At 39.4% G+C, this 25,862-nt stretch overlaps 4 protein-coding genes across 4 annotated transcripts; all 4 read right to left on the minus strand.

Moving 5' to 3' along the window:
- Window positions 1–3,077: 3,077 nt before the first annotated feature.
- LOC122341078 (proteinase-activated receptor 1-like) lies at window positions 3,078–5,908 on the minus strand. The gene is made up of 3 exons (XM_043234410.1): window positions 5,617–5,908; window positions 5,181–5,357; window positions 3,078–4,524 (listed from the first exon to the last, which is right to left on the minus strand). The coding sequence occupies exons 1-3, from the start codon at window positions 5,663–5,665 to the stop codon at window positions 3,407–3,409; spliced, it is 1,344 nt and encodes a 447-aa protein (XP_043090345.1). The 5' UTR covers window positions 5,666–5,908; the 3' UTR covers window positions 3,078–3,406.
- Window positions 5,909–8,748: 2,840 nt separating this feature from the next.
- On the minus strand, window positions 8,749–10,222 carry LOC122340953 (proteinase-activated receptor 1-like). Its single transcript, XM_043234214.1, has 2 exons — window positions 10,134–10,222; window positions 8,749–9,854 (listed from the first exon to the last, which is right to left on the minus strand). The coding sequence occupies exons 1-2, from the start codon at window positions 10,168–10,170 to the stop codon at window positions 8,764–8,766; spliced, it is 1,128 nt and encodes a 375-aa protein (XP_043090149.1). The 5' UTR covers window positions 10,171–10,222; the 3' UTR covers window positions 8,749–8,763.
- A 4,568-nt stretch (window positions 10,223–14,790) lies between these two features.
- LOC122340952 (proteinase-activated receptor 1-like) lies at window positions 14,791–18,939 on the minus strand. The gene is made up of 3 exons (XM_043234212.1): window positions 18,605–18,939; window positions 16,656–17,778; window positions 14,791–16,549 (listed from the first exon to the last, which is right to left on the minus strand). Exons 1-2 carry the CDS (start codon window positions 18,666–18,668, stop codon window positions 16,697–16,699), a joined length of 1,146 nt encoding a protein of 381 aa, XP_043090147.1. The 5' UTR covers window positions 18,669–18,939; the 3' UTR covers window positions 14,791–16,549; window positions 16,656–16,696.
- A 620-nt stretch (window positions 18,940–19,559) lies between these two features.
- Window positions 19,560–23,399, minus strand: LOC122341106 (proteinase-activated receptor 1-like). Its single transcript, XM_043234441.1, has 4 exons — window positions 22,955–23,399; window positions 22,339–22,413; window positions 22,015–22,110; window positions 19,560–21,773 (listed from the first exon to the last, which is right to left on the minus strand). Exons 1-4 carry the CDS (start codon window positions 23,013–23,015, stop codon window positions 20,647–20,649), a joined length of 1,359 nt encoding a protein of 452 aa, XP_043090376.1. The 5' UTR covers window positions 23,016–23,399; the 3' UTR covers window positions 19,560–20,646.
- Window positions 23,400–25,862: the final 2,463 nt, after the last annotated feature.

Here is a 25,862-nt window from a genome sequence, read left to right on the forward strand (position 1 = left end):
TAATGGGAAAACATATTTATCAATACTTTGCTAAAATCAACTTTAAATGGCCTGGAAACACAAACTTTGCTGTTATTTAAGCGTGCATGAACATTAGATTCTCATGTATATAATTTTGCACTGGAGGGACAGAAACATGATCACCTCTAATTAATGGCATCTTCTTTGAAGACTTCTTGTCATCATGGCTTATCAGTCTGTTTAAAGTTAGAGAGGTCTCTGCAAACAAACAAGCCAAAAAGCCATCAGTAAAAACTACTGAAGAGAATTGGGACTCATGAACCAAACCAAATTCATCAGACACCGCCGACTAATCGTCCTAAATTGCCTCATAAGTCTCTTCAAAGCTGCTTACAGAACTTTCTGCCACCAAACAGGCCAAAATCACACTGAATATTAAAGGGGGTTTAAATCCCATTTGAAAAGAGACTATAATGTCAAGCAAAATAATTTCCTGTGAGCATTATTAACAACCCATCTCCCAAGTTGTTCTAAAGTAAAACTGTGCAACAGTGACACCAGCAGGTATAATAAGGCATGGAAGTCTGACATTAAAAACAACAATGTACACAGCTATATAAAAATAAATTGTATCTGGGCAAAATCTGAACTGAGGACTAAGGTTTGCAGTGCCATAGTATATGAAAATAATCTAGTTTAAGGTAACAAAAAAACACAAGAAACTTTAAGCTATCATATAATTTAAAACAATCTGCACAAAATAGGCTTTCTTAGACACATACTATGATACAGTCAAGGTTTCATCTGAATTGTTAAACAACATCAAAGACTACAATTAAAAAAAAAAAACATTTCATGCACTACCGCACTGATGTACTTACTGTTAAATTTGGCAGTGCTTGCATGCAGAAGTATAATGGAAAGCAAAATATTTCTGACCCCCATGAGTACCAGTCGGGATACTTTCTAAATGCAGATGAACCTCTGTACAGACAGCTTCTTCACGCTCTTGAGTGCTCGGTCTCTTCTGTGAGGAGAGGCTTGGATTTATATATGGTGACATCACTGGATCCTCCACCCTCCACTGATCCCAAATATTCATTAGTGGAGAGTGAATGAGAAGTTGAGTTGTAATTGACAGACATCACAACTCTGAATTAGAGACAGACGAATGATGGTCTTCCCTAAAGCTTCAACGTGATTTTATTGCATGATGTCTTGACATGCCTAAAGATGTGCCTTCATACAGTATTCAGCATTTTCAGTTTATTTGGCTACCAATATATTTCAAGACGTAGTTTAAAATTTGTGATTACTTATTACAGGATTCACAACGGTACAGTGAGTGACAGCTACACATTCACCTCTATTCATCCGCGCTGGAGCACAACGCATAGCATATACAGGCGCTGGTCATATAATTAGAATATCATCAAAAAGTTGATTTATTTCACTAATTCCATTCAAAAAGTGAAAACTGTATATTATATTCATTCATTACACACAGACTGATTTATTTCAAATGTTTATTTCTTTTCGGTTTGATGATTATAACTGACAACTCATGAAAATCCCAAATTTAGTGTCTCGGAAAATTTTAATACGACTTAAGAACTATACAAAGAACGGGTTTTTAGAAATCTTGGCCAACTGAAAAGTATGAAAAAGAAAAGACATGCATGGCACTCAATACTTTTTGGGTATTGAGTTGGGGCTCCTTTTTCCTGAATTACTGCAGCAACGCAGCGTGGCGAGAAGTCGATCAGTCTGTGGCACTGCTCAGGTGTTATGAGAGCCCAGGTTGTTCTGATAGTGGCCTTCAGCTCTTCTGCATTGTTGGGTCTGGCATATCGCATCTTCCTCTTCACAATACCCCATCGATTTTCTACGTCCTTAAACCAGGTGCTGGTAGCTTTTGCACTGTGTGAAGATGTCAAGTCCTGCTGGAAAATTAAATCTGCATTTCCATAAAGTTGGTCAGCAGCAGGAAGCATGAAGTGCTCTAAAACTTCCTGGTATACATCTGTGTTGACCTTGGACCTCAGAAAACACAATAGACCAACACCAGCCCCAAATAATAACTTTACACTGGACTTCAAGCAGCGTGGATTCTGTGCCTCTTCTCTCTTCCTCAAGACTCTGTCTTTTGTTCAAGAGTGGTATGACACAAGGAATGCTACAGCTGAAACTCATATCTTCCAGCTGCAGTCCACTCTTTGTGAATCTCCCCCACATTTTTGAATGGGTTTTGTTTCACAACCCTCTCAAGGGTGTGGTTATCCCTATTGCTTTTCCTACCACATCTTTTCCTTCCCTTCACCTCTCTATTAATGTGCTTGGACACAGAGCTCTGTGAACTGCCAGCCTTTTTTTTATGTCTTGCCCTCCTTGTGCAAGGTGTCAATGGTCATCTTTTGGACAACTGTCAAGTAAGCAGTCTACCCCCTGATGATGTAGCCTAAAAAACTAGACTGAGAGGCCACTTAAAGGCCTTTGCAGGTGTTTTGAGTTGATTAGAGTGTGGCAAGAGGAGTCTTCAATTGTCACGCGGTGGTTAGCAAGAGAGCATGCAACGAGCATAAGATAAACGAACACTTTAATCTTCTCAGAACGGAATAAACAATATCTTTACAGGCAGGCAGGACAAAAACCACACGCATATCAAAGACAAGAACCGACGGTTACACAGGATCAAACTAGAACTTAAATACAAACAGGAAATAACTAAAATTAACTAGACACAGGTGAAGACAATGGCACAATAAACACGAAAGAAGGTAGGGCACACAGAGCACATGGCACAGGACAAAAACAACAACAAAAACAGTCCAAAGACGTGACATCAATACTGAACCTTTTCACAATATTCAAATTTTCTGGGATACTGAAATTGGGGTTTTCATTAGTTGTCAGTTATAATAATCAAAATTAAAATGAATAAACATTTGAAATATATCAGTCTGTGCGTACTGAATGAATACAAAGTTTTCAAATATAGAGGGCGACAAAGAGGCAAAACACACGGACCGCACTGGCTGTGAGTAAATATTATAATATTCAGTGCACTTTTGTTGACTGTTGTAAATTTTTATTTTTTATAACTTGTTAAGTACAGTAGATTATAAATGAGGAAGTTACACTTATCAGCATTGTGGCAGAATGATTACTACATTACATATTGCAACAGATATCATGACTTTGCAAACACCTTTTTTCAGATAAAAACTAAATGCAATGTGTTAAAAATACAATGATTTCAAGCTTTAAAGGTACAATATACATGTATTTGCTATAGCTCATATATAAATATACACAGCCCAACACTAAAAATAAACATGTCAATCCAGCCATTTTGAAACTGCATTTGAATACCATTGACTGAACCTATACAACATTAAGCTGTGCAATACAGGCTATGCATTTAAAAATCCATATTTACATCAATTCACTCCTGAATGTGAGCCGGGGTGTAATCACAGTTCAGACTCGAGGATTTTGTTCGACTGTTTGTGCTGGATGGTGTGGTTGAGCTTTTTGTCTTTATGCACCACATCAGAGAGAGGATCTGCTTTCTGCATTGAGATGAGCCATAATAATATAACAGAGGGTCCAGAAAAACACTGGTGCTCCCCAAACACGTAGCTATCAGGTAGTATTTCCCCTCCTCAGCACTGCCTCCGCTAGCTAAACGAACACAGTGGTACAACAAGATGCCATTGGTTGGTGCAAAGCACAGCACAAACTCCATTAGTACAGCTTTAGTCATAATCACTGCCCTCCTTCTCTTGTCTGAGTTTAATGTTGCCAAGTTATTATTCTTTGTAGAGAGCACATATATGATGATATAGTAACTCACTACAGTGATGACCAGGGGCAAGAGAAAGTAGAGGTAGGAGAGGATGGAGAACAGGTAAGCATACAGCTGTGTGTGATACAGCACATCATGGCAGGTGATGCCCACATCCTTAATCTTGAATGTCTGTCTCATTGAGAGAAGTGGCACAGTACCAGCGAGAGCCAGCAGCCAAGCTAATATGCATATGAGCGTAGCTTTCCTTGTGCTCCTCCAGGTCAGAGAGGCGATGGGAAACACCACGGCCAGCAGCCGGTCCACACTCATGCACATCATCAGCAGTATGGAGCAGTACATGTAGCAGTAGTAAGCTGCACTGATCACACGACACAGAGCCTCACCGAACACCCAATCTGAAGAGTTCAGCTGGTAGTGGATCTTCAGAGGCAGCAGCAGGGTGAAGAGCAGGTCCACACACGCCAGGTGAGACATGTAGATCACCGCTGGTTTCTTCTCTCGAATCCTACAGGTGAACGTCACTAGGGCCAAAGCGTTCAGGGGCAAACTAATGAGGATGATGAAGATGTAGAACGAGGGCATGACGCGCGTGACCAGCAGGCCTTTGAGGAAGTCCATAGCATCTGCTGTGATATTATATGCGTCCTGTGCTGTCCTGTTGCAATTCACTGCATCCAGATCAGTGCTGTTACATGGCTGACTAAAAAGAATAATTTCGTCATTGATTCTGACAATACGACCAATGATTGAACCTGTAAACAAACATGCAAACATGAATAAACAACTAAAAACAACAGCAACTTACAACACCACCAGACAAATTACTTACACACTTGAAATAGTTAACTCTTAGTTAACGGAATTCTAGGTTACCTTGCTTCGAGTTTCATAAACCCTTAACGTTCTTATTTGCATATTCGTCGGACAAACAAAGCTTGTGACCTGTTTACTTATGCTCTTTAGCAGTGCGCATTATACTTTAAAGCCTTCCGATTGGATGTTGTCAATTATCTAGAATTATATCACACTGTACAAGTTTGAGACCCCAGAATCCCTGCCAAGTTCTGTTGGTCTTTGCTTTGTTTGAGTTGTTTGCTTAATCTGTGCACTGTAAAAAAAATCTGTAACATTTACGGTAAAAAAATGTGGCTGCTGGAAGTAAACCGTAAAACATTTACAGTTAAGTAAAGTACTGAAATCTGTTTTGTACCTTTAAAATACACTGATAACCACCAAATGCATGATAAACCAAAGCTCATCACAAGCAGCTATTAAACATGAACATATATAGAAGGCGCTCAGTGTCATTCACACAAGCACTAAACACCACCATGGTAAATATACAAATATAAATATACAATAAACATTATTTTAACAACATTAAATGTAACATACTGGTAAACACTACCTGGAGGAATGGAATAGTTTATGGATGAGGTTTCAGAATAGTTTCTGGAATATGCTCCAGAATATTCGTCATAGTAGTCTCCAGAATAATCTCCATACAATACCCCATCCAAAACAGAATCATTTTCTGTTGTGTCATAGATCTTTGTCGTAACAGTGAAATTGCGTCCAGAGACATCTGTAACCAAACAAACAAAACCACAAATTTTAATGACATTACCAGACAAATAATGGCAACTGTGATACATTTGCTAAGAAGCCTTGAAGGACATGTTAAAAAACATCTTAAAAACACAAGGCAATCTACTGTAAATAATACTGTTAGAAACCTGTCTATTGTGATTGAGTAAATGTAGCATTTTTATCTGCCTGCATTGTACGGAGTTAAACAAATAAATATAAAAAGTCATAACTATTTTAATTACTGATGTACTCACCACATGTATACACAAATATAATAGAAAGCAAGAGACATTTGACCTCCATGAGCAATGATCAAATTTAACTCTAGACTTTAAAGTTGTCAAAAGTCAAAGAATTTCTAGATAGACAACTGTGCTGTGTCAGTCACCGAGTGCGGTCTCTTCTGTGTGGTTATGATCCAGGCAATCTTCAGCTCTTCAGTTTTCTGTTTCAGAAAAAAAATTGAGTACCACCCTCAGGAGGTAGAATATTAACCATTCCCGTTTAAATGCAGTTTCAAATATGAATTTGTGTGGCTTGGATGAAGACAAGAAATAAACATTAAATCAACATAAAATTAAATAGAAGTAAAGCTATAACTAATTCGTTACGTTTTAATGCTATAGCAATGCAACCTACTGAATTCTGTGAGTCAAAGAGAGTGTGTAAAATAAGTGACATGACTAATAGAAAAAAACATTATGTAAATATTGCAAAAGACATCTATGACTTGACAACATGCCCTTCTGCATTTGATCTGAATAGAATAATACATGTGTAATACTGAAAGTGCCAATTATGTAAACCCCATATTAGATTTTTTTTCTTCACATTTTACTGCAAGCCTGGTTTAAATAAGAGATTTGTCTCTTGGTGAAATTCGTTTTTCTGCTTTTTGCCTCCTCAAAACTGAGCCGATCTTCTGTCTGCACTGAGACGATCCGTAGTAGTACGAGTATGTATAGTAGTAAAACACGCTCCCCAAACAGCCAGCCAGTAAACTGCTTACAGTTGATGAATCTCCCTCACCACTGTTAAGTCCAGCAGCAGAAAGAAAACACTGGTACAGGTGAACATCACTAAAGCCAAAGCATTTATTAGCAAATTATTGAGGATGATGAAGATGTAGAATAAGGACATGACGTGTGGCAATCAAGCCTTTGAGGAAGTCAGCGGACCAATTTGAGATACATGTGTTAGGGTTTGGAGCAGCTTTATGATTGTATGCCCCTGTGTCTGGTGTTCTGTTAATTAATGATAATGCTGTTTTTGTTGTAAGTTGGAAGAGGCGGAACACAGCCAGCATCTGTAATCAACACAAAAGAGCATTAGTGAAAGCTCTTATGATACCATTAGATAATAATTAAGAGGAGGGTACATTTGCAAAGAGATGATGTAATATTGGAAAAATTTTAATTCATGTTTTAGGGCATTTAAATTGCATAAACACACTTTGGATGTGCAGTTGCACTCATTTTAATTACAAATGTCATTAGATAAAAATGGTGCTTATAAGGGATGTAATAAATGTGATCTACAGCAAATGGAAATGTCCAAATGAAACCTGCACCACTAATAGGAACCAACTAATAATACAGTGCTTTACTGTGAAATATACTTTCTTCACTGCAAACCAAATCCAGTATAACAAATTTTATATGCTAACTGTCAAAGGGTGAAGAATCACATGACAAGGAGAGCTCAAAATAAAAGCCCTGGAGGGTGGTTTTATTTACAATGAGTAAAAAAAATGAGTGAAACGAGTCCAATGGTAATTCCAGTGCTCTAGGGTGCTCTTTCTTTTCCCTCTGGTGCAGTGGGTAAAGAGTTTTATGTAGCGAGGCCGGGATGAGTTGCAGGTGTGACCGATCAGCCTGTGATGGGCATGGTCAGGTGCTCCTCGTCCATTTCCTGGGAGACGCTGATTGTCTCGCGGGACGCTCATCACACAACCCCCTACACAGCTATGACTCTCTTAATGCGAATGTATTAAAATGAAAATCCATTAAATGATTTCAATCACCCATATTATATACAACATACTGTTGTGATTGTTAACTAACCTAAAAACAATCTATTATAATCAAAATTAAATGATAATGATAAAATTATATGTAATAAACATATTAAATAAATAATGTATAAGATTAACTGAATTGTCAATGCAAGCTGAACTAAATTCAGTGCTAAATATAAAAACGTAATCTTTTTCAAAATAATAATAAATACTGCAATAGTATATAAGTAATACTAAAATAACAAGATATAACTGACACAAGTCTAACAAGAAGGATTAGATTAAATAATTGACCATAATTTACCAACAAGATTGCCAATCAAAATGTGCTTTAGAGCTGATAGAATGATAAAATATCCATAGGCCTGACAGACAGCCGCACAGTGTAGTTCTTGATTTTTAAATCACTTGAGCCTTCAGCCTTAATCAAATTAAATAATTAGATAAATTATGAAGGATGATGATTGTTTTGGATGTGTACTCTGAAGCTCTGTGAATTGTTATTGTCTTTTAAAGTTATTGTCTTTTCAGACATGTGAAGGAATAAAATATAGATCTGATAGGTGCAAATTACAGACAGATAAGTAACATTTGATTTTATTTTTTTTAGGACTTTGAATGGTTTGAAAAGTTGAAACTTGATTAGAATTGGGACTTCTGAGTGTCTATACTATATATTTATTGGTTTATTTATTTATTTATTTATTGCATGTGAATTTACACAGCTTTTACAAATTGCAATTTTATGAGATTAATATTTAAAATATATAAACTGAAATATAGAAATATGAAATGATAGAATGATACTTTTAAATATGAAACTAAAATTACCTTGCTGAGTCATTTATTCAATTGATTCTTTCAAAATGACTGATACATTCAGGCAGTAAGAAACTGATCTCTTTTAAATGGATCAGTGAATCACACTTTTGTTTTGTTCAAAATGCAAATTCATTCAGTAAGAATGCTGCAAAGATTCACAACAAGGCTCTGTTTGGAACTACTTTTTATTGGAACTATATAAGTGGTAATATATATTATATGATATATATATATATATATATATATATATATATGTGTGTGTGTGTGTGTGTGTGTGTGTGTGTGTGTGTGTGTGTGTGTGTGTGTGTGTGTGTGTGTGTGTGTGTGTAAATTAACAAACATAGTTCATTTTTAAATATTTCCTTGTTTTTATTTTACTCTAAAGTTAGGTTTATGTTTGACTATAGTTTGGTATAGTTTACCGGGAGAAATATTCTATCAACAAGTGTTCAACAAGTGTTCAACAAGTGTTTGTTTATTTCCCCCCCTAATCACTTATATACTTTGAGTTTTATCCAGAGGAACCACTTCCTAAAACATTCAAGATCTCTTAAGGTTTTGCCTAAACGTCTTGAAGCTTTACTGCCCTTTTTGTCTTTTTGTAGTTTAATACAGACCAGAACTGCTTCCTGCACTGAGATGACCCATAGTAGTACAGCAGAGGGTCCACGAAAACACTTGAACTCCCCAAACACACAGCTACCAGGTAAGCAGTGTATGAAGAATTTTCCTCCCCGCTGTGATTTCCGGCCGCTAAATGAACACAGTGGTACAACAGGATGCCATTGGTTGGAGCAAAGCACATGACAAATACAATTAGCACAGCAATAGTCAGAATCACAGCTTTCCTTCGCTTGTCTGAAGATGAGGGTGATGTAGCGAAGTGATCAGACTTTACACTGAGCACATATATGATGGTGGAGTAACTCACTATGGTGACGACAAGCGGCAAGAAGAAACAGAGGCAGGAGAGGATGGAGAACAGGTACACATACAGCTGTGTGTGATACAACACATCGTGGCAGGTGATGCCCACATTCTCAGTGTTGAGTGTTTGTCTCACTAAGAGAAGAGGTACAGTACCAGCGAGCGCCAGCAGCCAGACCAGCACACACACACATGAGGCTTTCCTCGTGCTCCTCCAGGTCAGAGAGGCGATGGGAAACACCACGGCCAGCAGCCGGTCCACACTCATGCACATCATCAGCAGTATGGAGCAGTACATGTAGCAGTAGTAAGCTGCACTGATCACACGACACAGAGCCTCACCGAACACCCAATCTGAAGAGTTCAGCTGGTAGTGGATCTTCAGAGGCAGCAGCAGGGTGAAGAGCAGGTCCACACACGCCAGGTGAGACATGTAGATCACCGCTGGTTTCTTCTCTCGGATCCTACAGGTGAACGCCACCAGGGCCAAAGCGTTCATGGGCAAACTAATGAGGATGATGAAGATGTAGAACGAGGGCATGAGATGTGTGACCAGCGGGCCTTTGAGGAAGACAACAGCTTCATCTGAGATGCCAAATGTGTTCAAGACATATGCAGTTTCATTGTATTCTTCTACATCCATAGAAGCGTTGGTGGAAATCTTGGCAAAAAATTTTTCTTTGGCATACAGAATTACGTAAGTAGAATAACTGCATGTATTAAAACCTGTAACAATAAAAGTGAAGTATCTTATGAGGATCTGATGAAGGCTTCAAGTTAAATAAAGCCACATGCTAGACATATGAATAAACACAGCTCCATAGAGAATTTATGCATTACAGTTTCTGTGTTAAAGTGTAAAAATACAATAGGTGTGGACTTATTGAAGGAACAAAACTTCTTATAGGTTACAGTATGTTTTTTTACTGTGTGTTCATAGATTGATCAAAGTCATTTGGGCTTGAAACAACATGACAGCAAAGCAAGACAGCAGGTGGTCCTCACATTGAACTGGCAACCCTGAACCGAATTCATCTGACATCTGCGTTGAAGACTCATTGTCATCAGTGGGCTCATCAGTCTGTTCAAAACTGCTTACAGAGCTTCCTGCAACCAAACAAGACAAAACACCATCAGTGAAAAGGAAATTGGGTCTAATTGAACTTGATTAGGAAGTTAAACTATATAATTTCCAATAAGCACTAATAGCAGTGCATCTCTTAGCAATTGGATCTACGTTTAATTCATGCAGATTCTTTAATGGTTCTGGATGGAAACATAATATGTAGCCACAATATTTTTTGCAGAACAACGCTATTTAGACATACAAATAGCTTTCTTTGAGCTATCGCATGATTTAAACCAGCAATCTACAAGCAAGCAATAGTTAAACACCATTGAAAGACAAAAGAAAGTTAAAAGTCAAATTTTTCATGCACAACTGCATTGAAGTACTTACAGTCAAAGGTAGCAGTGCTCGCATGCAGAAGTATAATGCAAAACAAGATTGTTTTGACCCCCATGAATACTGATCAGAGGTAACTTCTTAATTGTAGATGAATCTCTGTACAGACCGCTTCTTCTGTGCTCAGACTGTCACGATTCCGTGGTTTTCTCGGAAAGGACTCGGGACTCGAAATAAACTTAAATATATTTAATCCAAACATGACAAAATAAATATACAAAAGCCAAAACAAAAACCACGAAAAGAGCTCGGGAACAAAACAGAGTACGTTGAAACATTGAAACATAGTAACGTTGAAACTTAGTAACTTTGATAATCCGACAACCGTGAACACAGAACACAGGGTTTATATACACAAGGAAATGAACTAAATTAACAAGACACGGCTGAAGACAATTAAACAATTAAACACAATGGGAAGGCAGGGCACAGACAACACGTGGCTCGAGACAAAAACAATAACAAAAGTCCAGAGGTGACAATGCCCCCTCCCGGAAGGTGCGTCCTCGCACCTAAAGTAACAACAAACAAAAAAACAACAACTCGGAACTGGGAATACCGGATCTTGGGAGGAGGTTCCGTGGAGGACGACTCCCAGGAGGGGCAAGCAGACAGGAGTCCAGGGGGCACAGAAGGAGGGAGGAGCCAGGGAGGACACAGGAGGAGTCCGGAGCAGGAGGAGATCCAGAGCCCAGCCATGATGGTCCATGGTGGCGCCGAAGGAGGGAGGAGCCATGGAGGAGGAGCGCCATCGACTCCATGGGTCCGACCGACGGCGGAGCAGGTGGTGCAGAAGACTGAGGCCGGGCGGAGAGAGCCAAGAGCCAAGGTGACGCCGAGGCGCTGGAGGTCCGAGGCGACGCCGCGGCCGGCGACTGACACGAGACGGGGACAGGAAGGGCGCTGCGGAGCCAGAGCGACTGAGGACTGAGGTGGAGCCGGAGGGAAGGAGGAGCCTGACAGAGCCGGTGGGATGGAGGGACGAGGCGGCCGAGGAGAGGAATCCCGAGGCGACGGATGGTCGAAATGGTGGAGCTGGTGGACTGACGGACCACGGTGGAGAGGAGGGAGCTAGAAGCCCAGGGGAGCCGACGGGTCTACTCGGAGGCGGGACGGTGAGGCGAGGGATCGCCCACCGACGGCGATGGGGACCGGCAGACCCGCGGCGAGCTCGTGATGGAGAGCTGAGGATGAGCGCAGGGGCTGCTGGGATCCATCGTCATGGTGTGACTAGGGTGGGAGGGTGGAAAACTGGAAGCGCACGAGGCGCGGGCACTGGAACTTCGGGAGAGCGCTGGGGCGCGGGCACTGGAACTCGGGAGAGCGCTGGGCGCGGGCACTGGAACTCGGGGAGCGCTCGGGCGCGGGCACTGGAACTGGAGGCGCTGGGCGCGGGCACTGAACTCGGGGATTTATGGAACTGGGGAGCGCTGGGCGCGGGCACTGGAACTCGAGGGCGCTCGGGCGCGGGCACTGGAACTCGGGAGCACTCGGGCGCGGGCACTGGAACTCGGGAGCGCTGGGTGCGGGCACTGGAACTGGGGCGCGCTGGGCGCGGGCACTGGAACTCGGGGAGCGCTACTGGAACTGGAGGAGCGCTGGGCGCGGGCACTGGAACTCGGGGAGCGCACAGGGAACAGTCTCTAGGACGCTTGGGCGGGGCCAGCGGGCTAACAGGACGGCTGGGCGGGGCCAGCGGGCTAACAGGACGGCTGGGCGGGGCCAGCGGGCTAACAGGACGGCTGGGCGGGGCCAGCGGGCTAACAGGACGGCTGGGCGGGGCCAGCGGGCTAACAGGACGGCTGGGCGGGGCCAGCGGGCTAACAGGACGGCTGGGCGGGACCAGCGACTCAGGATACACGGGAGGTGCCCAGTCTAAGTCCAAGTCCGAGTCCACATCATCCAGTTCCTCTTTTAGATCCAGCAGCCCCAGGTGGATGATCAGCTCATCCTCAGCCGATGTGCAGTGGGCGGAGCTCCACCCCGCGCTCTCGCTGTCGGCTGTCTCCACCGCGGCAAGCTCTGATGCCCGCTCACGCACCTGGTCTGTCGCAATCGGCTCGGGTCGGTGGCGCTCCACGATCAGCGATGGTTCCGTGGTCGTCCCCGGCTCAGCGATTGCGCCCTCCGTGGGCACAGGCCTGGCCTCCGCGACGCGGGGAGATGATGGGCTGGGTTCTGGATCTGGAGTGGGGCTGGTGTCGTTGTCCTCCAGCGCAACCGTTATCGGCGAGTTGCAGGACACCAGCACCCACTCGATGTACGCGGCGACGCTCTCTCGAGGGCCGTCCCCGGACAGCTTTGCTCGTGTGGTGGTGTTCAGTCCGCGGAAGTGAATCGAGCACAAAAAGCCGTCCGGGAAGCGCGAGTAGTTCGCGAGGGCGAGGAAGTCCTTAGTATAGCCCTCGAGAGAGCGATCCTCCTGCTCCAGCAGGAGGATGAGGAAATTTGGGTCGTTGTAGGGGGAATCCATGAAAAACAAACCCAAAAACAAAAAGGGAAAAACGCCGCTTTACTTTTATGGTCGGATTATCCTGTCACGATTTCGCGGGAAAGACTTTTCGAAAGTACAAAAAACTTAAACAGATTTAATTCTTTTTTTAGCAAAATAAATATACAAAAGCCAAAACAAAAACCACGAAAAGAGCTCGGGAACAAAACAGAGTACGTTGAAACGTTGAAACATTGAAACATAGTAACATTGAAACATAGTAACGTTGAAACTTAGTAACTTTGATAATCCGACAACCGTGAACACAGAACACAGGGTTTATATACACAAGGAAATGAACTAAATTAACAAGACACGGCTGAAGACAATTAAACAATTAAACACAATGGGAAGGCAGGGCACAGACAACACGTGGCTCGAGACAAAAACAATAACAAAAGTCCAGAGTGTGACACAGACTCTTCTGTGAGGAGAGGCTTGTATTTATGATGACATCACTGGATCTTCCACCCTCCACTGAGCCCAGATTCATTCCTAGTCATTGCTATAACCTACAAAGTATGAGATGTGTCCTGTCTAGTCTTGTTGCAATTCACTGCATCCAGATCAGTGCTGCTACATGGCTGTCCAGATGGAATGTTTGTTGTTCAATGATGTTGTCCATACGGGTAATGATCAAAGCTGTAAACAATCATGCAATAATTAATTAAGAACTTTAAAACTTCTCAATGCCAACAGACAAATTTAGGTGAACAGACAGCTTTTCACAAGCCTAACCTTTGTAAAAATAGGACTGCATTGTAAAAATAGATGTGTAGATTAGCAAATGACAAATACGTAATCCATTACACTATACATTTTAGGTCAAATAAACAAATTTTTGATAACTTTTAGACCATATTTTATTTTCTTCACATCAATTTAAATAGGATAACCTTGTACCATATTAATATAAAAATACAAATGTTATTAAGAGTTTTTACTGCAAGGGTTTAATTTTGAACTCATAACAATGACAAAATAAAACAAATAACTTTAAAATCTACCAAAATAAAACACTTCCACAAAAAGGTTTACTTGGATGTCTTGTAACCATAACCAATGGTAGAGAACCGTGAACATGCAAATGTGATGCTTCATTATTGAAATCTTTATTTAGTACTTCAAATAATACTATACTATGTGAAAGAGGATCAGCTCTGCTAATCACTTTCAGTACAATGAGCATATTACGAGCTCCTCCATTTGCAGTATTTGATTATGAATCGTAGCGATGATCTTACATATTATGATATTATAAATTGCTTCTGGAGTTCTGAAAACTTTACCTGGAACCGCCGGTCTAGAATCCGCTAAGATTTGTAAATTGTCTCCAAAAATGGTGTGATTGTATGGTTATCTGTCCTCAGCTATCCCATAATGACATGCTGGGTAGGCAGGGTAAGTGATTTGGTTTAAAAATATTTTTGTTATGCACCAGTGTCATCTGGAGGAGGCGTGGCTTTCGAGAGTGATCTGCAGGGATCTTATGCTTTAAAAGCTAGCTTGCTGTTGCTAGCCTCTCCAAAATGTTCAGCCTAACTTTAAGAAGTCTATCATCAACAGCTTAAAATAGTCAGAATTTATCCAGTGCGAACAAATTATACCAACAAGATTCATTTAATACAGCTCTTGTGCATCACGTTAAGAAATAGGCCTAAATAGCAAATAATCATAAGCTTTGGACACCAATAGTATTACTTTTTTATTACATGTTGACATTTAATCACATGCTTTTAATATACATTTTTATATTCTTGGCCAATATTTAGCTTTTTTCCTCCACAAAGAAGTGCATGGGACCTTGTGACTCTTGATATTTCACACTACGATGTGGAAAAAATTAAGAACTTATTTCTTTGGAAATCTTCTGTCTTTCTCTTATTTTCCATACAATATATGCTTCTCCAGTGTTCTGAAACGTCACTGAAGAATGACAGTGTGAACTACAATCACAAAGTCCAGACAGTAATATATGACATGGGATTTGTATTAAAACATTGCAAACGTTATTTAAATGTTACTGCTTTTGAACAAAAACTACAAGCAGTAGCATTTTAACTGATGCAAGATGTACATCTATAATAAAACGTGTATAAAATTATAATTATGCAAACCACATATCTGATTGCTTTTTTAAATATAGATATACATTTTACAAACCTGCATATTTCTTGAACACTAATTCACAATATACACAGACACAGTAAATGCAACAGAATTTACTAAAGACATAATTGCTGGAGCTTCATTTTATATGTACTTTATGGCCCTCTAGGACAGCTTGAAGTACAACAGAGTGTTTGAATTTCACTCAATTAAATCTCGAGACCTTGTATCAGCAATTTGATGCATAAGACAATACATGAATGGAGTTACAATAAACAATATTCTTGGATATAGCCTTAAGAGGTTTTTACAATAAGAAAGTTCATATAACTTCTCAAGGGGCTGTCCTGTGAACCAATTTTAATTTGGTTCTTCAGTGTTGTTTTTGGCCTAATAGACAAACTTGTGTACCATACAGAACTGGGTAACACTTTAGAATATGGTTCCATCATTAATAAGTAACTACACAAGAACACGTGCAATATTAGCACTCTAGTAACTACTACTAACTAACAAAAACTCTGATTAATGAATTAGTAAGTAATAGTACTTAGCTGAATGTGGTAGTTTACTAGCTATTAGCCAATTAGTAACTATTATTTATTCATACCTCCCCAGAACTACGAAGAATTACAGTATACATGTTCATAATTAATATGAATAATACATGATTAACAATTAATTCTAAAATGAAGGTCATGGTAACCCACTAGTAAACAGTCAAGTATTACCAAATACTTCAGAGTGAGTTACTAATTTTTTGGATCAGTATTCTAAAGTGAAGATTGTGATAACTCTCTAGTAATTCTCTGAAATCATTGTAAGCTTTTGAGGTCTTGGTAAGGTTCTGGTTAGTAATTCAATACTAGTGGGTTACTAAGTCCTTCACTTTAGAATATGGATCCAAATAACTAGTAGTTTCCTGAGTCATTACTATCCAAAACCTTACACACAACTCACAAGCTTACAATGACGTGAGCTAATTTTAGGGAATTATGATGATATTCATCCTTTAGAAGGATTGGTAATACTTGAGTCATTACTAGAGGGTTACAATTATCTTAATTTTGGAATTATGCATTTTTTATGCATAATTTTAATAATTTTGAACCTGTATGCAGTTTTTGATTAGCTAATTGTGAACTACCAGCTTCAACTGAGTGTTATTATTAAATTGTTAATCAGAAATTCTTGTTAGATAATAGTGGATATTACAATTTTAATAAAGCATTAGTCATTTGTTCCTGTGTAGATACTTATTAATGATGGAACAGTGTTGTGTTACTGAATTGTATTACATTCATAATTACTTAGCATAAATAAAATACAATGATCTGTTTTGTTGCTTAAAATGACCTGAAATGACAAAAAAAGAACTGTCATTACGATATTTCCTTATTGTCTATTATTACATCTAAACACAAATACTTTTCTATAGGTTTAATGTTTTCATTATGTATACCTGTGGGCTTTGTGTATACAGATGTTGACCCAAATACAATTTCACACTTTGCGGCAAGTCTGGTTGGATTTTGCCAGTGTGTTAGTGGGTGAGGTTCTTTGCTCTGCCCTTCCCCTCCTCAACACAAAGTTGATCTGCTTCCTGCATTGAGACGAGCCGTAGTAGTACAGCAGAGGATCCAGAAAAACACTTGCACTCCCCAAACACACAGCCAGCAGGTAAACAGCATATGATGAATCTCCCTCACCGCGGTTGAATCCAGTAGCTAAATGAAAACAGTGGTACAACAAGATGCCATTGGTTGGTGCAAAGCACAGCACAAACTCAACCAGCACAGCAATAGCCATGATCACTGCCCTCCTTCGGTTGTCTGATAATGAGGATGATGTTGTAGCTAAGAGATTAGACTTTATATTGAGCACATATATGATGGTGGAGTAGCTCACTAAGGTTATGATAAGTGGCACAAAGTAGTAGACACAGGAGAGGATGAAGAACTGATACATGTACTGCTGATCTGTGGGGTCATTGTGGATCAGGGCATCATGGCAGGTGAGTCCCACGTCCTTAATTTTGAATGTGTGTCTCATTGAGAGAAGTGGCACAGTACCAGCGAGAGCCAGCAGCCAAGCTAATATGCATATGAGCGTAGCTTTCCTCGTGCTCCTCCAGGTCAGAGAGGCGATGGGAAACACCACGGCCAGCAGCCGGTCCACACTCATGCACATCATCAGCAGTATGGAGCAGTACATGTAGCAGTAGTAAGCTGCACTGATCACACGACATAGAGCCTCACCGAACACCCAATCTGAAGAGTTCAGCTGGTAGTGGATCTTCAGAGGCAGCAGCAGGGTGAAGAGCAGGTCCACACACGCCAGGTGAGACATGTAGATCACCGCTGGTTTCTTCTCTCGGATCCTACAGGTGAACGCCACCAGGGCCAAAGCGTTCAGGGGCAAACTAATGAAGATGATGAAGATGTAGAACGAGGGCATGAGACGTGTGACCAGCGGACCTTTGAGGAAGCTGACAGTCTCATTTGAGATGGACAGTGAAGAACAGTTGAGTGTTGCTTGGTCCACAGTGGAAGTACAGATTATAGCAAAACTGCTTACATATTTGGCTGTAAATTAACATACAAAAGCACAACACCATTAGTGAGAGTTATCAGAGCATTTCTAGACTTGCATTAAAATTGGAGCAAAGGCCCCAAAATGAAAAATCAGTTCCCCATATAGAAGACGTGTGTCTGTATCATCCCAATGCACGTTGTGAAGGAGAGTTTGAGTGGCCAAAAACTCTTCAAGAGCCACAGCTAGAGATTTGCAGAAAATAGATGAGACAGAAAACCTTTAGCTAGGGAAACCTTGGCGTAATATAATGTTTAATGCACTTCTAGGTTGTAAATTACAATGAATGGAAGATATTTACTTATTTTTACTTTGCATTTTTACATCATTATTGTGCTACAAGATTATCCTCTTGAAGTCAATGTGATATACCAGTTAATGACTTGGTTGAAGTCAAATGAAATCTAAAAGTAATCTGATTATATTACCTAAAATGTGTAATGCAATATATATATACACACACACACACACACACAAAACTGGGTCTTGTGAAGCGGTATTCTGCACTGCTTCATTGTTTAGACAAAGACAAATCATACATCAGTGCCTTCTGTTGTTTGTTTAATAGCCTATTACCTTACATGGTTGCATGCAACATCTTTTATATTTGAATATTCGCCTAGTTCTTTTATCAATGCATCCTATATTTAACCGTAGTACAGATAGCTTACTACAGTAGCCTAGTTTTAAGGTATGCATCACATTGCGAATTGTATACAAATAAAAACTTCCTGGCGTTCAAATTATAGATACAATTCCGTTTCGATCTCACAGTTACACATCAGCATCATTTTATTGCATATTCTGATGTAGGCTTACCTTCAGCGGTGGCCGTGCATGTACGTGCCATCATAACTAATATCATGATTGATTCAATTCCCATGACTAATCTCCTTCTAACTCAAAATCTCAGAATCTATAGAAACATCCGCTCTGTGGAGCGGTGACGCCTGACGCCTGAAACCAGTAGTTAAAGTGAATCTTTTCATCGAATGAAATGAACCGGTTAGGCAGAGTGGATGGGGCTGGTGTCCGAACCAAATAGTTTTTTTTAACTCGGCCAAGTCTTTTTTAAAACGTTGACAATCGAGAGTCAGGCGATATGCGCCCAGCTGACTGATATGACAGCATGTCACACACATGACTCATTTAAATGTAATGATTCATTTGACTGTTTCATCAAAAGCAGATCATGCATTTGATGGATTTAGCGGCATTGGGCGTTCTTTACAAACTCGAGATTCATAACTGTTGTCGCTGACTTATTTAACTGTTTAATTCGAAAAGCCCGACGAAGAGCCGAGAACCACGGCGAGTGGTTTAAATAAACAGCGTTTTATTCAAACAGGAAAGAGTTCTAAAAAGAACTTTTTAGATTAGGCAACAACATTACGTCACGCTCAAGATTCGTTTGAATAGGTTCTTTAACAACGAATTGTTCAAAAGAACCGATTCGCAAGAGCGTCGATGCCGGGGCGTGGTTTAAAATATAACATTTTTTATGCCTAAGTGTACGTATGAACATAGATTCAGAAGTTTGAAAAGCCTTAAAAGAAAGATAACCTTTAACATACTGCAACATAAAACGTTAATTATTCTAAACCGAAATTTTTTAATTAACAAAGCTGTTGGACATCCCCTTCTAGAGGAATTGCTATCAATGTTTCTGTGAAATATACAGTGTAATATCAATACATCACAGGTGTCGGATAATAATTTGTGTTTTGCCCCTCTGTGAGGCTTCATAAAGAATGAGAAATACGCATGCTTCATACATGCTTCAGATGAAAAATGTTTTTAATCACATAGGCTAACTGCATGGCATATGACATAGGACAACATTTTATACTGTCTTTGCAAATAATTGTCATTATTGGTTGAAAAAGTGTAAATTCATGAATGAACTAAATCTGGTCGGCTAATGCAGCAAATATAAAAGGGTCCAAATTACATTAACTACATTATTTTTGTATATATTTATTCCAGGGAATCGTACATGCAGCATAATCGAATATGAATGAAATGAGTGGCTTATAAGTGATGTCCTGATCTGAGAATAGTTATTCAAAGAATGGGGAAGTTACGCTTATCTGTACATCAGATAAATATGACGCAAGCGAAAAAACATGACTAGGCATAGCTATCTCTGTTGTAAGGCAGGATTTTAGCATTTCAGTTTAAGCAACAAAGTATTAAAATAGGCTTGTTTGACAACTAGTCACCATTTTGTAAAAATATAAAAATTCAATACATTTTATTAAAATACAATAATAAAAAGATGCACACATTATTTACATATATTGTCCATATGCACATATCATATTTAATATGCAGAGATATTTGCATATTTAAGCTGTCGGTTATACCTGGCAATTTAATATAGTATGGTGAACCTGTAAAGCAAAGGTTATATACTAAATACAGAGATGAAAAAATCTGTTAATATATACTGGCAATGTGATTATATATAATGAATTACAGTAACTGTAGCTTAATGTTTTGCCTTCAGAATTACAAAATAGTCAATATCATGCTATTCTGTTCCACACACAGTATACATTGCTTAATTTTTTTAGAACATGCTAATTGTGCTAATTAATCATTCAAAAAGTATAAAGATAACAACATGACCAGTTTTATTATCTATTTGTTTTGTAAAAATGTATCTAAGTGCATCAAGTACATTTTTTAAATATAGATTTTTAAGTCTCTTCTATACAAATATTCTGTTCTGTTTCAGGCATATTTACTGCCACTTAACTTTAATTTTTTGGCCTGAAATCTTGATATTTTCGAAAAACGTGGACATGGCGATGTACAATGATTTTAGTATCACTGTGCACGCTCAGTCACAAAACAGTTCACATCTTAATGCGTGCCTGACTGTACTCCGAACTCAGAAAAGAGGATTTTGACTGACTGCATGAATTTGATGAGGTGCTTTTTCCCCATCTCCACCAAAAGACAGAGCTGATCTTCTGTCTGCATTGAGACGAGCCGTAGTAGTACAGCAGAGGGTCCAGAAAAACACTTGAGCTCCCCAAACACACAGCTATCAGATAAGCTTTGTATGATGAATCTCCCTCACCGTGGTCGTATCCAGTAGCTAAACGAACACAGTGGTACAATAGGATGCCATTGGATGGTGCGAAGCACAAAACAAACACCATCAGCACAGTGATAACCATAATCACAGCTCTCCTTCGCTTGTCTGAGAGCGATGAGGACTTCACAAATTGAATACATTTGGTATGGAGCACATATATGATGGTGGAGTAGCTCACTAAGGTGGTGATAAGTGGCACAAAGAAGTAGACAATGGAAAGAATGGAGAACTGATACATGTACTGCTGATCTTTGGGGTCACTGTGGATCAGGGCATCATGGCAGGTGAGTCCCACATCCTTAATCTTGAATGTCTGTCTCACTAAGAGAAGTGGCACAGTACCAGCGAGCGCCAGCAGCCAGACCAGCACACACACACATGAGGCTTTCCTCATGCTCCTCCAGGTCAGAGAGGCGATGGGAAACACCACGGCCAGCAGCCGGTCCACACTCATGCACATCATCAGCAGTATGGAGCAGTACATGTAGCAGTAGTAAGCTGCACTGATCACACGACACAGAGCCTCACCGAACACCCAATCTGAAGAGTTCAGCTGGTAGTGGATCTTCAGTGGCAGCAGCAGGGTGAAGAGCAGGTCCACACACGCCAGGTGAGACATGTAGATCACCGCTGGTTTCTTCACTTGAATCCTACAGGTGAACGCCACCAGGGCCAAAGCGTTCAGGGGCAAACTAATGAGGATGATGAAGATGTAGAATGAGGGCATGATGCGTGTGACCAGTGGGCTTTTAAGGAAGTCAACAGCCTCTTCTGAGATCCTGAATATCTGGATTGTAGTCTGGTTGCATTTCGTTGCATTTGTATCACTGATGATACATGGAGGCACTCTTTTCCTACTTCGGGATGCTTGACGGCTTATCTCTATAACCCAACATACAAAAACACAACAACATCAGTGACACCTCTATTAATATACTCTAGATATATGACCGTGAGGCCTTGATGAAGATGTTTAAGGCGTTCACACCAAGAATGTTAACTTTTAACACCTTATGTTCTTGGTGTGAACAGCCTAATTAAAGCCACAGAGTCTAAAACAAACATAAAGCCATCTAACTTATTGGAGATTTACTGCAGTCTGTCTGATGGATACTGTACGTACCATTACCAGTCTTATTTGGTATTACAGAGTCGGGCAAGTCAATCGGTTCATCAGTCTGGGTATGAAGCAACACAGAAAAACTGCGTCCAACGGCGGCTGTAACCAAACACACGAGCATCAGCGATAGCTCTCATAACACTGCTAGATAAGGAAAGGTGAATGTGACACATTTGGCTTGACAAGACCTTAAGTTAGTCTTAGCCAAAGACAAAACACTGGGACTTTTTAGTGTTTTCATGTAAATTATAAAGTAGGCCTACTTTTTAGATCATCTAAACACACCTATATAAATATATACATATATAATACATATATTAAATATACCTTGTGGCTTCTTATGATGAACTTCAAGCAGGTCAATAGTTGTTGCATCTACAGCGAAACTGTTTTCATCACTAACTGTAATCAAACAAAAGAAATTCCAGTTAATTCCTCCTTATCACATCTGACAGATCAGTAATACTTGGAGAAAAAACAAACACAGAAACATTTCTTCCCTTTGCAATAGTTTTTATGTGCCTGCGGAGAATTGCATTACATTGTATTTGTGTATGCTATCTATCTATCTATCTATCTATCTATCTATCTATCTATCTATCTATCTATCTATCTATCATTAGACTTGTGATAGATTGGCAGTCTATATAGGAAAACACAAGATCAATAATCGATAAGTTAAAAATGAAAAAAAAAAATTTTTTTCTTTTTTTAATCGCAATTTTAATAAATAAATACTGCATTAACAGATCTAAGAAATAATTTAATTATATAGGCATATTACGTTTTATTTATTTAGAGTACCAATAATAACAAGATTAAAAAAAAAAAGCTTTAATTAACTTTCAGTCATCCTAAATTAAGCACAGCATGGAAAAATACCAGCAGTCAAATCGCTTTTGAAGATCATACCCTCAGATTCTTCACGAACGGATAAACTTACTGTTGAAGGCAGAGCATGCGTGGGCACTCAGAATTAAAAACAGGATCGTTTTGATTTCCATGGCAAGGTCTGTTTCTGTTGCTTGCTTCTAAAACAAAAAATTGCAGCTCGAAAGAAAAAACTAACTCTTGTGACCGAAGAAAGAAGCGTCTGTTCTGAGAATCGCGTCGCGGCGTGAACTGTTCCGCTCGCGCTGTCCGGCTCGAGACAGGATGCGCGTTACAATGTGATGACATCACGACCCCAGAGTCCCAGTGCTGCTGTTATAAAACCCAGACGTCGTGGCGGACTATCCCAAAAAAGGATCGTAATTGATTACATAATTTCCTGAACCGTCCTACCGTCCTGTTTTATTTAGTCTGACTGTTGCGTTCAAAACTGATCGATTTGATTTCGTTTACGCTGCTCCAGCATTAGCTACAGAACACCGTTGGGTCCTAGAAAAACGGGAGTGCGTATTTGCTTATTCTTTTGAGACCAGACCTCTGACTGATTAAGATCACAGACACAAACACACATAGCTTACGCTCTCCGGCCATTTCCGGTTTATTTACAAGAAACCAGTGCTGGGCAGGAAAATACATGAATTGGGAAAATGGAGGAGATCAGAATCTTAATTGATGTGTTTTTCCAGTCAGCTAGCTTTTTTTTAGGAAAAAAATAGTTCTTCATTTCTGATTGTAACTAAGTTACTGGTGTACTTCATGCTGAAACATGAAGACAAAAGGATGACTTTGAAATGTGGCTGATTTAACTGAGATTCACCCTAAGGTTTCCAGCTGTATAACATCTATCTATCTATATTTTAAATGTCATTTTAAATGGAGACATTTTAATTGAGCTTATTCATAAAAGAAACATATAGGCGTTAAGGATTTTACGTCATAAAAATACATCAAACAAAGACAGAGATTTTGTCCTGGCTCGTGTGTTTGTTGCCTCATAACCTTGATCTGGAAAAAGGTAAACAGGTTTAATTACCATCTATTCAGAGCTTTGATTTTATTTGGAGAATGCAGATAATATAACACACACACACACACACACACACACATTTACTGAGATATATTAATAAGGAAACACCATAGACAACCCAGTAATTTGTTTAATATATAGCTTATTATAAAAACCATAGAGGACTTTTTCTATAAGTAGACTTAGAAAATCAACTATTTGTTTTATCATGTTGATATCTTGCAGATTCCAAAATGTTTCAGTAGGAACAAAATAATAAATCAGTCCTGGAACGTTTATCCTCCGGAGAGCACATCCACTGTTGATGTTTGTTTGAAACGGCCATCTGTTTTGAATCTTTACTGTTTATGCACAGTTTACAGAGCTTCTATTCCCACCACATTAGGCTAAACATGATATAGAGAAATATTCCAAAATGTAAAACTTGTTACTTTATGCCTAGATACTCAGATATGAGGTGTTTTTACTGCGATACACAAGAGGGCAGTGTGGCTTTACATTGACAGCAGGATAAAAAAAAAAATCTAAATACAATTGCATTATGACAGAACAAAAAGATACAGCTACGTTGAGAGAAAATATAATTTAGAAAGATACTTTGTCATAATTATGTCTTAGTTTCTCATAATTTCTCTTAACATTGAGGTGCGTGTGGCAGCATTGTTGGCTTCCCACTCACTTTCTTTCTATACTAAACAAACAAGGCTCACTCAACTAGGAATATGGCGGCCTCCAAGGCCTTCTTCACAGGTGTATCAGACATCTTCAATGCTGCATGCTGGTCCATGCCCTCAACCTTTGTACGTTTCTATTCCAGCCACTTTCTGTCCTCTCGTCCTAGACACAGTGGGCAGGGACTTGAAGAAAGTATCTCACTATTATGTCTTCCCAAATTATATTTTTTTCTCAAAGCGGCCGAAACGTGCTTCCGTAATTTCCAGAATATCGTTCAGAGTCTCTTTGCTGTAAACACATGACAGCAGCACAAGTGACACGCAGATGTACAGGAAGCGCATGCATCCTGACATTTCGAACGCATTCAGTCCTTCTGATGTTGCTCAGACATTCAGTCTCCTCAAACACATGGAACTCACTGTGACGACGAAATATAAAGTGACGTGTTTTGCATGTGTGTGGGAGAACGTGTGCGTTTCGTTGCAAGCCGATCAGTGACAAAATACGTGGTTTGATTCATTAACTTTAAAGACATTGTCATGAGCGCAACTGGTGTGGATTCAGTCCGTATTTATGTTTAATGAGATGATTTTAAAGAGATAAGCACACAAATGATAGTCCATGAGAATCCAAGTCTTGAAAGTGTACTGTTTATCTCGTCTTTGACGAGATGTTTTAATCTCAGCAATTTGGAAATATTATCTTTGCTAAATAGTTTCCTGTGGAGTCATGCTGTTAACGGTAATTCTCTCCAATCTCTATATCGGCGACAACTGCAATTCAGTGCCAGCTCTAGGCAGAACATTTGACTGGCGATAATTAGCTCAGATTGTTAAAACCTTCCGTGAGAAAACAAGCTAGTGTTTGCTTGCTATTAACCTATCAACCTGTTGCTCTAAAATACTGTAACTCATAGAGCCAATTACAGTGAGTTTCAGCGTTATCTGGGCCGTTCTTTATGACATTTATTATGACTTCCTGTGGCGTGCATTCTGCCTGTGATCTTCAACTCTTCAGTTTTGAAAAACACTCAGGTCAAACTGAGGACACAGTACCATTTGTGCCTTTTTTTCTACAATTTTATTTAAAAAGGGCATTATTTTCACAAGTTAATAAAAAAAAAAAAAAAAAAAAAAAAAAAAAAATATATATATATATATATATATATATATATATATATATATATATATATATATATATATATATATATATATATATATATAATTTTTTTTTAAGCAAGGATACATTAAAGGAATAG

This window comes from Puntigrus tetrazona, unplaced genomic scaffold (assembly GCF_018831695.1).
Source record: "Puntigrus tetrazona isolate hp1 unplaced genomic scaffold, ASM1883169v1 S000001111, whole genome shotgun sequence".
NCBI lineage: Eukaryota > Metazoa > Chordata > Actinopteri > Cypriniformes > Cyprinidae > Puntigrus > Puntigrus tetrazona.